General features: G+C 43.1%; 1 protein-coding gene across 2 annotated transcripts in view; it reads right to left on the bottom strand.

The window, feature by feature from the left end:
• Positions 1-14,775, bottom strand: part of MYH7B (myosin heavy chain 7B) — a 207,982-nt gene that overhangs the window by 14,339 nt on the left and 178,868 nt on the right. For both annotated transcript variants that reach the window (XM_056549301.1, XM_056549300.1), the window contains 10 exons: positions 14,082-14,227; positions 13,087-13,177; positions 11,510-11,899; positions 11,291-11,417; positions 7,690-7,808; positions 6,974-7,170; positions 4,682-5,031; positions 2,107-2,231; positions 1,892-2,007; positions 275-467 (listed from right to left, as the gene is read on the bottom strand). In XM_056549301.1, coding sequence (XP_056405276.1) covers positions 275-467; positions 1,892-2,007; positions 2,107-2,231; positions 4,682-5,031; positions 6,974-7,170; positions 7,690-7,808; positions 11,291-11,417; positions 11,510-11,899; positions 13,087-13,177; positions 14,082-14,227 — 1,854 coding nt within the window. The remainder of the gene's footprint in view (positions 1-274; positions 468-1,891; positions 2,008-2,106; positions 2,232-4,681; positions 5,032-6,973; positions 7,171-7,689; positions 7,809-11,290; positions 11,418-11,509; positions 11,900-13,086; positions 13,178-14,081; positions 14,228-14,775) is intronic.

Below are 14,775 nucleotides of genomic sequence, written 5' to 3'. Positions count from 1 at the left end.
TAAAGATCTGTTTAACTTTCTGGCACCAGTTGATTTAAAAAAAAAAAAAAAAAAAAAGTTTTTCACCGGAGTACCCCTTTAACTGTCCGGGCTCCACTGTTTTACTCTCTGGCTGCGTAGATTGCCGGTTTTGTGATATTCCGCATGGGACTTACGGTACATCTTCGGATAGTTACTCTCGGGCTGCGGAGATTGCCCAGGATATATACACACATACAATGCTGGGTACTTACCTAGTATCTTATAGAAATCAAGAAGGTATTTGAAGTCTTACCTTAATTTGAGACTGTAAGTGTCGCACCATTTTCTGGGACTCCGCAGCCTGGCGATTGGCGTGATTGAGTTGGATTTCCATTTCATTCAGATCCCCTTCCATTTTCTTTTTCAGCCGAATGGCCTCGTTCCTGGCCTTCGCCTCAGCATCCAGACTTGCCTGCATGGATTCCATAGCCCGCTGGTGATTGCGTCTACGTTAAGCACGGAAATAGTTATTATTATGGATTGTTTTTAATCCTTTATTTCATTGCTTTGACATTGTAAAAGAAAAGTCAATAAAATAACTTGCACTTATATTGTCAGGTATGATTCTAAGCAGCTTGTCTACGAGTAGGAAAAAAAAAAAAGGAATTCTTATTTTTTGAGAAACAGAGCCACCCCTGCTTATGGGCTATGTCTGGTATTGCAGCTTTCATGTCAACATGGCTGAGCTACCATACACTGCGCTTGGGATAGGAGCGCCAATTCTTCATTCTAATTTTAGACAAGCCATGTAACACGCAGACAGGGAGCCAGCCCTTCAACAGTTCCAAACAACTACATAACCATTAGTTCACACTTTATTTACATGAGCAGTTTGCAAGTAAAATCTCCATGCAGGATTAAGGTAGTGGATGCACTCTTTTAACCCTTGACGTACATGCAGATTTGCCATTTGTAAGTGCAACTGCTTCATAGCATAAAGATTTTATAGTTTTTTGTATTATTTTTATACTGTTTACAAGATTTGTCGATAACACAGAACAGTCATTCGGCAATTGGACGGCATAGAGGAAGGTAGGGACCCTCCTGCTGTCTTTACAGCTGTTTGGGATGCCGCAATTTCATCGCGGCGATCCCGAACAGCCCCCTGAACTAACCGGCAGTGCTTTACTTACACTTTAGATGCGGCGTTCAACTTTGAACGCCGTGTCTAAAGGGTTAAAGCGCGCGGCACCGCGATCAGTGCCGCGCGCTATTAGCCACAGGTCCCAGCCGTTGTTAGACGTAGCCCCGCGTTATAGAAAGGGAGTGGGCTGAGGGCGTATAGGTCCCCAAGGAGTTAAATCATCTACTTATGTTCTGGTGACCGTGCATATGCTGGCAGGCTATATACCCCATTGGGTCCAATTGTTTATATGCCGGATGCATATATTACCATGTAATATACCTTTGCCGTTTTACAAGTACAATAGCAATATATTTCTGTATTATCTGTATACTGTATTATCTGAATAAAAATTTTTCTGCCGCTGTAACTGATCCATTTATCGCTTGTTTTTTTTGTTTGTTTTTTTTTACATGTTTTTATTGTATGTATCAATAAAGATTTATACTTTTTGAATATATTTCACCTCGGTCTCATTTTGGTATATACCGTATATATATATGTGTATATATATATATATATATATATATATATATATATATATATATAATATATATATATATACATATAGCTTGGCCATAGGTGTAGTCACCGGTTTGGGAAGGGGGGGGGGGGACACGCATGCATGACTCCGATGACCCCGTTTACTTGTGTATAGGGAATAAGTTTTTAAAAAAGGAAAACCCCTTAAAAACTGTATAGCCTCAATGCCTAGAAGTCACATGTCTGCCTCGTAGGGAGTATCACCTGAGATTTTCGATCTCTTCGTCTTTTTCTGCCAGTTTCCTGTCCACGTCAGCTTTAATCTGAGACAACTCTAGCTGAATGCGCAAAGTCTTACTTTCTTCATGTTCCAAAGCTCCCTGCAGAGAATATTATTATTATTAGGACCAAACTGAAAGCGTAATCCCATAATACACCTTATTTACAAGGGTAAGTTACAAGTCTGTATTCACACTTACCTCCGCCTCTTCCAGGGCCGCTTGAATGTCGCTCTTCTCACTTTCCAAGGTCTTCTTCACCTTTTCTAGCTCATGAATGGTTTTGCTGCTGGAGCTGATTTGATCGGTGAGATCCGCAATCTCCTCTGGAGTAAAGAAAGACGTAAATATTAACTTAAATATAGTAGTATCAGCGGATATGGTAAAATCTAAATATTGAAACATTTCCATGGAACAAAGCTGGTGGATCTGCAAACCTGTTTAAGGGTACGTTCACATGCGCGGATTTTTTAGCGGGTTTTCCACTGCGTATTTGAAAGTGGGCGGGCTCTTCTCGGCTGTCCGCAGGAGATTTTCCGCGGCGGAATGTACACTGCGGAAAATCCACCGCAAGCCCCATTGAAGTCAGTAGGGACTGTGGCGGATTTTCCGCAGCGTAAATTCTGCTGCGGACAGCCGAGAAGAGCCCGCCCACTTTCAAATACGCAGCGGGAAACTCGCTAAAAAAATCCGCGCATGTGAAGGTACCCTAAAGCTGTTGTCTTATTCCCTTTAAAGGGGTACTCTGGTGGAAATTTTTTTTTCAAATCAACTTGTGCCAGAAAGTTAAACAGGTTTGTAAATAACTTCTATTTAAAAATCTTAATCCTTCCAGTACTTATCAGCTGCTGTATGCTCCACAGGAAGTTGTATTTCTTTCTGGAGTTCTATTCAGTCTGACCACAGTGCTCTCTGCTGACACCTCTGTCCGTGTCAGAAACTGTCCAGAGAGCACTGTGGTCAGACAAAAAAAGAACTACACAACTTCCTGTGGGGCATACAGCAGCTGATAAGTACTGGAAGGATTACATTTTTTTTATAGAAGTCATTTACAAATCTGTTTAACTTTCTGGCACCAGTTGATTTAAAAATATTTGTTTTCCACCAGAGTACCCCTTTAAGCACCTATAAGGGTCGTACCTCAGAGAAAGACACAGACACCAACGTGTAGAAAATTATATCAAATATCAATTTATTTATCAATTTATTCAAAAATGTACTAGAGAGGGTAAATAAACAATGATTAACATGGTGGTAAATTAAATATCAATAGCTGGTATGTGTTAGATAAATAAAGGGACAGATAAAAAATAAATGCATAATACAATGTAGACCTAACACATAAGTAGACTGTGGTAACAAAGGAAAGATTCAGCCTGGTTGTCACTATGATCATTGTTACCATGATTGCAAGACTGCATGCGTACTCCAACAAGTGTTTCGCTCCTCTCGCGCTTCGTCAGGGGGGGCCACACCTCCTGAGGAAGCTCGAGAGGAGTGAAACATTCATGGTGTTCAGAATGCATGCGCTGGGTAAGGGCACTGTACGTGACAAATACTTGGAACTGTACTTTGTTTCATAATGACAATCTTTCCTTTGTTAGCACTTATGTGTTTTTTTCTCTACATTGCATTATACATTTATTTGTATATAATGGCACCATAACTCCCACTAGGGATCGACTGATATCGTTTTTTTAGGGCCGATACCGATAATCGGTGCAGGTTAGGGCCGATAGCCGATAACTTATACCGATATTCCGGTATAAGTTATTGGCTATTTAACCCCCTGCGACACCGCTGCAGATCATTGATTTAAAGCGGGCGCTTTAAATCAATAATCTGCAGTGGCTTTTGCGGGGCCATAGGCCGCCGCCACCCGCTTCTCTCCCCTACCTGTCAGGGTGGTCAGGGCCATCCATCCTTCCTGTAGTGTCCAGGGGCGTTCCAGGTGGAGGGTGAACCGGTCCGGGCTGTCCTTCTTCTCCGGCGGTCATCTTCTCCACTCCGGGCAGGCTCCGGCCTAGTACGCTGCATAGACGCCGCTGCGCAGTGACGCCCGTGCGCAGTGACGCACCTGGCGTCACAGCGTAGCGGCGTCTATGCAGCGTACTAGGCCGGAGCCTGCCCGGAGTGGAGAAGAAGACCGTGGGAGAAGAAGGACAGCCCGGACCGGTTCACTCTTCACCTGGAACGCCCCCGGACACTACAGGAAGGAAGGATGGATGGCCCGGACCACCCCCATTACGGGTAAGTTTAATTTTTTTATTGACTCGGAGGGTGGGGGAGGGGCCTGACCGGTATAGCGGTATGGGCAAAAATCCATACCGGTATACCGCCTAGCATCACGGTGGGGGGTGCGACGCGGTGCGGTGGGTCGGGGGTGCGGTGCGGCGGGTCGAGGGGGTGGCGGTCGCGGTGCGGTGGGGGCGGTGCGGGGGGCGGGGCATTATCGGCTTATCGGCAAGATAATTGCCGATACCGATAATGCCCAAAATCGTGATTATCGGCCGATAGTATCGGCCATACCGATAATCGGTCGATCCCTAACTCCCACATGAAAGAAAATGCCCTAGGGAGGGTAAATTAACAATGGCTAACACATTGGTAAATAACAATGTGTAATATCAATAGCTGGTAAGTCTTTGATATGTCAAGAAACAAATAAACAAATTTAATGCATAATGCAAAGTAGACCTAACAAAAAAAGTTATCTTTGCCAGCAAAGGAAAGATTGCCACCATTAAAATATATCATCATCTATTTATTCACTTGCCTTGCAGGTTTTTGTTCTCCCGTTTCATGGTCTCTAAATTGTCTAGAGACTCCTCGTATGCGTTCTTCAGCTTGAAGAGCTCAGTGCTCAGGCTGCGCGACTCCTTTTGCGAGGCCTCCAGCTCAGCTTGGGTCTCCTCGTATTTCTGCTTCCATTCGGTCAGGATCCTGTCAAAGTTCCTCTGCTTCTTATCCAATGCAGCGGCGGCAGAGTTGGCCCGCTCCAAGTCTATGACCAAGTCTTCGATCTCAGTCTGGAGACGGTGCTTGGTCTTCTCCAGGGAAGAACACTTAGCGTTCGCAGCTTCAATCGCTTCCTCGGCATCCTGAAGACGTGCCGCTAGCTTCTTCCTGAAAAGCAAACAAAATATTTTGTCTCCGACCAGCACTGAATGGTTTGTGGAGATTAACAGGATCCATAGGTTGGAGGAACTCTTTGGGGTGAATACCCCCAGGGCTGACAAACAGACCCGAGTTTGGTATCTATGGGTTGAATTCACTAGCTCTCTGGAGTACTCTACATTATACCCCTCCTCTGTCCCTGAGTAAGGGTACAATCCTTATCCAGACTACAAGCTAGATGGTTTGAACCAATTTTTGTTGCCCAGGTCATCTCTTTTTTTTTTTAAAGGAGTACTCCAGCAAGAATTAACTTATCCTCTATAAACAGGATAGGGCATAAGTGCTGATCGCTGGGAGCCTGACTGCTGGGGATCCCCGTGATCACTGGGATGGAACCCCGGCGCTCTCTATTCATTTCTATGAGAGCGCCGATGATGCCCTAGTTCAGCTCGGGTCTTTTCCTGGTGATCATGGGGGGCCCCAGCGGTTGGACCCCCCCCCCCCATGATCAGCTATATATCCCCTATTCTGTTTTCACCGGAGATCTCCTTTAAATCTCTGTTTCCTCTGCTCAGTGTTCGTCACCGGTAGATTCGCTCCAGTCCTCCCCATTATTCAATGAGCTTATCTCCTAATCTGTTGTATGCCTACTTGGTTAGTATTGTTGTAGTTTTTTACTTTTGTTTAGTTTTTTATGATGCTGTGCCTCCAATTCGAGGGTCTGTGTATAGTTATTGCTGCCTGGATTTTCCTTTCACCAGTGGGGCCCTATCGAGCCAATTGACCCCCGAGCTACGCTATTGTTTCAGTACCTTGTCACCGTATACCTTTCAGGCACCTCTATGTGCACATTTGTAATTTTTGTTATTATTTAAGGTATATTTCTCTTCTGCTTTGTTTATTGATTCTTATTTTCTCTATCCCCTGTATTTTTTTTTCTTTCCTGTACGCAATTCTTATATTTTGAAAAATAAAAATCTTTAATGAGAAAAAAATATATATGTAAGAAGCCGCATCAGCTAGAGGAAGAACACTAAGCTAAAACTGATCATCTCAAAGTTCTTTTTTTGTTAATGCCTAGTGTCAGTCTTCTAGTGGCAGCAAGATACAGTCACCCCCCGACCTACGATGTCCCCGACATACCATCATTTCAACATACGATCACTCTCAGAGGCCATCGCATGTTGAAGGCAGCATCAACATACGATGCTTTTGTATGTCGGGGCCATCGCATAAACGGCTATCCGGCAGCGCAGACTGCTTCAGCTGCCCCCGGATAGCCATTTACGGTGCCCCGTGTGGTCCGCTGACGATCACTTACCTGTCCTCAGGCCTCCGGCGCGTCCTCTTCGGGATCCCCTGCATCGTCGGTGCTCTCCATCGTCGTCATCACGTCGCTGCGCACGCCGTCCCGCCATCCAATAGGAGCGGCATGCGTAGCTACGTGATGGCGGCGACGGAGAGCGGGGAAGCAGAGGCCTTGCCGGAGTGTTGGGGACACCCCAGGGACGCGGCGACATCCAGGGCAGCGGTGACGAGCAGTGATGGTCCGGAGCGGCGGGGACACGTGAGTATAACCTCCAATACCAGTGGTCTTCAACCTGCAGACCTCCGGATGTTGCAAAACTACAACTCCCAGCATGCCCGGACAGCCGTTGGCTGTCCGGGCATGCTGGGTGTTGTAGTTTTGCAACATCTGGAGGTCCGCAGGTTGAAGACCACTGTCCTATACTTTACATTGCACGGATCCCTCAACGTACGATGGTTTCAACAAACGATGGTCCATTTGGAACGGATTACCATCGTATGTTGAGGGACCACTTGTATACCCACCTGTCCCCCAATGGGTTCCTGTCCCCCCAATGGAGCGGAACGAGAAATATATATTTTGTGCATGCAAACTTCTATATAAAATTAAATTCTTGCCACAGGGGAATGAATCAAAACTTACTTGGCATCTTCCAGCTCTTCTGTCCTCTGGATGGCATCGGTTTCGTACTTGTTCCTCCACTGAGCTACCTCTGCGTTTGCCTTTGATAGAGACCTTTGCAGCTCTGCTTTGGCCTCCTGCTCCTCCTCGTATTGTTCTCGCATAAGATCACAGTCGTGGCGGGATGCTTGCAGCGCGTGGGCTAATGCGTTTTTGGACTGATAGAGAAAATTAGCTTTTTGTTAAGGCAATTTTACTATAATCCACCATGCAACATAAGTTAAAGGGGTTATCCAGGAAAAAACTTTTTTTTATATATATATCAACTAGCTCCAGAAAGTTAAACAGATTTGTAAATTACTTCTATTAAAAAAATCTTAATCCTTTCAGTACTTATAAGCTTCTGAATTGAAGTTTTTTTTTTTCTGTCTGAGTCCTCTCTGATGACACCTGTCTCGGGAACTGCCCAGTTTAGAAGCAAATCCCCATAGCAAACCTCTTCTAAACTGGGCGTTTCCCGAGACACGTGTCATCAGAGAGCACTTAGACGGAAAAGAACAACAACTTCAGAAGCTCATAAGTACTGAAAGGATTAAGATTTTTTAATAGAAGTAATTTACAAATCTGTTTAACTTTCTGGAGCCAGTTGATATATATATAAAAAAAGTTTTTTCCTGGAATACCCCTTTAAGCATCATAATTTGTACAGTCCGGTAAGTTCCACGTCACATCCTTACCTTTGTCTCCTCTTCCAGTTGCCTTTTCAGCTCTTCAATGGACTGAGTGAAGGAAGCCTTGCCTCTGCTTAGCTGGTTGATTAGAGACTCCTTTTCTTCCAGAAGACGGGAGAATTCTCCTAACAGGTCACATAGGTAGAACAGCGGTTATAGCTTTGACATAATGATAGACATCTTATCCCTATCCAAAAGGATAGGGGATAAGATGTCTGATTTCTGGCGTCCGGCGGCTGGGACCCCCACAATCTCTTTGCAGACACCCGGCATTCTGAACATAATGTTTGGGGGGCCTTGGTCGGAAGGTCACACCAGGCCCCCTCCATTCATGTCTCCCAAACCCAGCGTTCTGAACATAATGTTCAGAATGCCGGGTGTCTGCACGGAAATTGCGTGGGGTCTCAGCGGCCGGACCCCCGCAATTAGACATCTTATCCCCTATCCACATCTTATCCCCTATCCTTTGGATAGGGGATAAGATGTCTAGCAACAGAGTACAAATTGCCCTACTTTGACCCCTATAACATTTTTTTCAGTATACAGGACTGTAGTTTTTTGTGCTGTAATATATAGTTATTATCAGTACCATTTTCTTTGTTAGGACTATCTGATCGCTTATTTTTTTTGTCTGGCGATTGTATTATTATAATTTTTTTTATATTGACATGATTTTAATAGCTCAGATAGTTCTGCACATGGCAATGACAAATGTAAGTTATTAATTATTTATTTTACATGTTTTTATTCATACACTAGGGGAAATTATTAGGGGAAAAGCTTATTTTTTTTACTTTTCTTTCTTTTATTCATAGCTGAGACTAGAGATGAGCGAACTTACAGTAAATTCAATTCGTCACGAACTTCTCGGCTCGGCAGTTGATGACTTATCCTGCATAAATTAGTTCAGCTTTCCGGTGCTCCCCTGGGCTGGAAAAGGTGGATACAGTCCTAGGAGACTCTTTCCTAGGACTGTATCCACCTTTTCCAGCCCACCGGAGCACCTGAAAGCTGAACTAAGTCATCAACTAAGTCATCAATTTTCGCTCATCACTAGCTGAGACTTATGGGAATTTCTTTTTTTTTTACCCCATGTTAAGAACAAATTAATAATAATAATAATTAATAAAAAGCATTAAAAGGCTCCATAGGCTTTAACAATGGAAAGAAGCAGGAACGTGGAAGCTGGGATCGCGCTGCCGGAAATGATCGGTGCTTGAAGGTAGCAAACAATGGAAACTCAAAAGGTCTTCTTTTAACAGTATTTTATTCACACAACGCGTTTCTGGGTATAAAAGACCCTTTCAATATAAAGGAAGTGAAATACAGGAACTATATACATACAAAGGAACAATGAAGTAATCATTGGAAGTGATGTATCGGAACAATAAGAGACATCAAACTGCTGTATTAAATACACAATTAGACAACAAAAAATTATATATATATATATCAAATTAAACCTTGTAGATAAAACAAATACATGTAAAGGAATTGTAAAAAATTACAAAAATACCAATATTAGCGGAGTTCTTTCTATGCATTCATTAAGAGCCTCGGGCCAGAGTGTGTTAAAACGAAAAGTCCAAAATGATTCTCTATTAATAAGGTGTTGGAATCGATTTGGCACATCAGTCCCGATTGATTCCATAACACATACCTGGATGTAATCAGTTTCCCCGGCATGGGTTAAAGCAATGTGTTGAGAAACATTGTGTTGCATAAAACCAGTGCTAATATTGTGGCAGTGTTTATTCATCCTTGACCGTAGACATTGTACAGTCCTACTAATGTATTGCACTGTCAGTGGTCTCCAACCTGCGGACCTCCAGATGTTGCAAAACTACAATTCACAGCATGTCTGGACAGCCAACGGCTGTCCAGGCATGCTGGGAGTTGTAGTTTTGCAACATCTGGAGGTCCGCAGGTTGAAGACCACTGCACTATGTAGTGTATCTTCTATCTTGTAAATGTGGAGTGCAATACATTGGTAGGACTGTACAATGTCTACGGGCAAGGATGAATAAACACCGCCACAATATTAGCACTGGTTTTATGCAACACAATGGTTCTCGACAGTTAATTCCTGTAGGACCCCAATGAATAAAAACTGGGGGACCATGGAAACATGAACCCATATGGGTTCAGTGTTTGGGTGAACCACAATTTTTATTCATTGGTCTGTTTTGTTATATATATTTAAATAAAATTATAAAAAAAAAAAAATTATAATAACTGTTTATGCTTGTGCATTGATAGTTGTTATCTCTTACCTGATTGGCTAGCTGCCCCTCGAGGTACCTTTTTTGCGGTTATTTATTCCATCACCGCGTCTTGCGCTGCAGATGGTGGTTTACAAGCTGCCCCTCCCTCCCTTCCCAATTTATCTTATTTCTTTTTTAGGTATTTTCCAGTCGCAATGTTTATATTGGGGTTAGTCGCTCGATTCTTGAGTGGACATGTTTTTATTTTTATTTATTTATTTATTTATTTATTTAATTAGTTGTATTTTCTTATTTTATTTCTGTTTATTACTTCTTACATTTGTGGTCTTACTTTCCTCGTGGGCTGTTAGTGGAGAAGGATCTGCGCTGCTGTCATCAGTGAGTTTAGGCCTGAGCCTTGCGGCGACGGCTGATATCTGCTAAATTGTGAGTGTGTCAATCCCTTAACACTCTGCAAGACCACCGGACCTTATCTATCCCCTCAATCCGGACGGATCTTCGCAATATTCCCTAATTCAGAGACTTTTATGAGAAGTCAAGGTCCGCAACAACTGTCAGTCATTGCACTAGATAGAGACTGTATTCCTGAGACTGTTACTGTTCCTTGGATGTACCGCAAGCATTTAAGTAAAGTTATCCAAGTCCAAGTTCAAGTACTTTGTGGACCTTCAGTCATTTTATGCACCTATCGTTACTGGGAAGGGCAGCGATAGGCCGGAGAATTACCTCAGCATACTAACCCACAGCCTGGCATCACGAACTATAGGGTTAACATTAACCCCTCATTTACCGAAACAACACCCCAACTACCATACACCCCCCAAGGGCTACCACACATTTATATATAAAATGTATTTTAATAAAGAATTACATATTATTTCTTATTTTGTTTAATAAACATTGCGGCCTTGTTTATCCACATTTCTTGTCTGGTGTATTTATTTAGTGGGTTAATCTTATATGGAAATATTCATTGGGTTCTATGTTTCCATGTATTTCACTTCTTTTATGTCACACCTGATGAAAGGGTCTCTTATACCCAGAAACGCGTTGTGTGAATAAAATACTGTTAAAAGAATACCTTTTTGAGTTTCCAACGTTTGCTACCTTCAAGCACCAATCATTTCCAGCAGCGCGATCCCAGCTTCCACGTTCCTGCTTCTTTCAATTGTTATCCAACGCGCTGATGTATCTGGCATGGGAAGCCGCAGCAGCTGATCCTCTTTGTGATATGCGTCTGTAAGTGTTGTGCCTGGATTCTGCACAGCCTCTCCAGGTGAGCGTGTTACTTACTTACGCTTGGACACATCTTTTATCTGGTGATCCCACTCAAGGAAGCGCTTTGCATGTGTGTTTTCTCCATAGGCTTTAAGGGATCTTACCGTTCTCCGTTTGTAGCCTTGCTCTGTGTAAGGACATATCGGCTAGTTGTCGCTGTAGTTCATCTCCCTTGGATTTTGCTTCACTTAGTTGGTCCTCAAACGTCCGGCACAACTTCTCTGCATTGCCCTAGATTCAAAAGAAAGTTCTACAGTGTTCTGGATGTCTTATATTTTGAAGAGCATTGCGGATTGTTACATTGGTCAGGCAAGATCGTTTACCTTGTTTTTCAAGAGTATTTCTATGTTAGAAGACAAGTCATCCAGCTCCATCTTCATCTCACTTTTCTCCTTCTCCAGTTTCTGTTTAACCCTCTGTAGGCTGTCGATCTGCTCCCCGAGTTCGGCCACAGTGTCTGCATGCTTCTTCCGCAGACCAGCAGCGGTGGCTTCATGGTGGAGTGTGGCTTCTTCCAGATCCCGACGTATCTTCAAAAATTCTGCTTCCCGCTTCTTGTTCATCTCAATCTGAACAGAAGTGGCCCCACCAGCTTCTTCCAAGCGCTCACTTAATTCCTCTAGCTCTTTGGCGACCTCAGAGCGCTGTTTCTCCACCTTCGCTCGGGTAGCCTTTTCTGATTCCAACTCTTCTTCAAGTTCTTCGATACGTGCCTATGTATTAAAAGAAGTAGCTGGTGTGAAAGCGCTCATAGGTTTCCTTTACTCTTATTCTTTTTATTACAGAATGAAATCACTTGTGCACTCTCCAAGACTGGACATGCGACTAATTATATTCTTTAGACAACCCCTTTTAAATGATATTATTTATTCCTTTTGTGATCCCTGAACTTATAATGGCCTCAGGTTACAATATTTTTTACATACAATGGTCTTTTTGAAACCATACTCAACATACCATGCAGCAGACGGTCCATATCTGCGATACAAGTTAATGGCTGGAAGATCTGACCAATCAGAATGAGCATTTTACCTGTAAAACACCTGTATTACTGAAATGCATGCACTGACTGGTGTCTGCTAGCACTCCCTACAGTACAGGGAGGTATTACATGTTCTGTACTCTTTACCTGTATTGCTGAAGTGTATGCACTGACTGGTGTCTAGCAGCACCCCCTACAGTACAGGGAGGTATTACATGTTCTGTACACTTTACCTGTATTACTGAAGTGTATGCACTGACTGGTGTCTGGTAGCGCCCACTACAGTACAGGGAGGTATTACATGTTCTGCACTCTTTACCTGTATTACTGAAGTGTATGCACTGACTGGTGTCTGGTAGCGCCTCCTACAGTACAGGGAGGTATTACATGTTCTGCACTCTACCTGTGCCAGGGTTAGCTGCTCCTTTGGACACCAGGTGAGGGCGGCTCCATGTTACTTTTTTAGGACACTGTGAGTACTGTACAGGACCCTGAAGAAGCTTCTGTCCTCTACATAGACAGTGATTACAGCTCCCAGCAGATCTTTATTACTTTTATATGTAAGGATTTGCTTTATCTATATTACTTATCTACTTATTTTTGTTTAATCCTCACTTTTTCCTATTTTTGGATGACATTTTGGGGCTTCAGAACCATACCAGGTTTCCATAGAGTTATGGTCTCAACATACAATGGTTTCAACATACAATGGTCGTTCTGGAACCGATTAATATTGTAACTTGGGGGACCACTGAATACTTTAGTGACTTTTATGATTAAGAGTTATTTGTACTGAATTGGCGCTGGAAATCAGCAAAGAACACATCTTTATATTGTCTCAATTATTTGCTAAATACCAGGTAAACAAACCTTTATGACATAATATATATCCAAAATATGGAAAGTTCACAAAATCACCTGAAGCTCTTTAATCTTCTTTTGTAACTGAATGGACATCATTTGCTCATCTTCAATCCTTGAGTTCAGCTGACTTATCTCAAAATCTTTCCTATAGGGCACAAAACCCGAAGACGTCAAACCTCAAAGTATTCAGTAATTCGGTTTATCAAAGAGACAGGTCAAAAGTTTTGATCGGTCGGGGTCCCGGTGTTCAGACCCCCACCGATTGTTGGACGCTGAATAACCCCCTTTTTGTTGTATGCCACTATATTATTATCGGCTAAGGCTCACTTTGACATATACTGTAACATACGTCGGGATTCCACCATAAGTATATGTCAGTGTTTCCCAACCAGGGTGCCTCCAGCTGTTGCAAAACTACAACTCCCAGCATGCCTGGACAGCCTTTGGCTGTCCAGGCATACTGGGAGTTGTAGTTTTGCAACAGCTGGAGGCACCTTGGTTGGGAAACACTGGTATTTGTTATATAGCTGCAGATTTCACCTGGAAATGCATTTTTGTATACTGCCAAAAGAATAAGGGTTGACTGCAGGTAATGTATGTGTTAAGGTTATGGCGTATTACACAAAAAAACAAAAACAAACCGATGTCCACCTAAAAAGTGCACTGCATTGTGTGGACATAGCCTTAGGCCGGGTTAACAGGACCGAAAATGTGCAGGATGTCCGCCCAGAAAACACATTTGAATGATCCGGCGGGCGCTAGGACCGCTCGGAAATGCGCCGTTTCATAGATGGCAATGCATAGACAAGTCTATTCCTTCTACGGACACTGGAATCGGGATCTCCTTAGCAGAAACATCTGCCGCGGAATTTCTGCAGTGTGCACAGTGCAGCAGAATCCCATTGAAATCAATATATAATGAATATGCCGCCATGTGATCATAGTTTAACCTTACTTTAACCCATTTACAATAGTCAGTGTTTTTAAATCTTACTTATTGTTACCCCGGCGATACCATTTGTGTGATCTCAACCTAACGTCCTGCTCACTTTTTCAGTTTCTCCTCCAGCTGCTGTTTGTCATTCTCCAGATCCATGACAGACTCCTGGGTAAGTTTCAGATCCCCCTCCAGCTTCCGCTTCGCACGTTCTAGGTCCATTCGCAGCTTTTTCTCTTGTTCCAAAGACCCTTCCAGCTGCACAACAACAACAAAATTTTTTTTTAAATTATATATATATATATATATATATATATATATATATATTTACAGCAGGTAGAGCAGCACACAAGAGTCCAGAAGTAAAGTGTGCACGCTGTGGTCGGACATGAACCCCAAGGTCCCTCCAGATACAGCAATGTCAAACACAGGCAGCACTCCAGATTAAGGTGCAAAATAGAAGTGGCTTTATTCACACCAAATAGTGCAAGGCGACGTTTCGACCACCTCTCGTGGTCTGCAGACCACGAGAGGTGGTCGAAACGTCGCCTTGCACTATTTGGTGTGAATAAAGCCACTTCTATTTTGCACCTTAATCTGGAGTGCTGCCTGTGTTTGACATTGCTATATATATCAATATTTATGCGGCTTGAAAAAGGCTGCATGGGCGGCTGAAACGTTGCTGTGTGGAATAAAACAACTTGATTTCACCGCTCCTGTGTGCTGCAGCAGCTTCTCTATTTTGTGGATATCTGTGAGCTCCTGACCTGAGCTATTGCCGCTTGCACCAACATTCTGCTATATTG

The sequence above is a fragment of the Hyla sarda genome, chromosome 12 (assembly GCF_029499605.1).
Source record: "Hyla sarda isolate aHylSar1 chromosome 12, aHylSar1.hap1, whole genome shotgun sequence".
Lineage (NCBI taxonomy): Eukaryota > Metazoa > Chordata > Amphibia > Anura > Hylidae > Hyla > Hyla sarda.
This window is presented reverse-complemented; position numbering and strand designations above follow the sequence as displayed.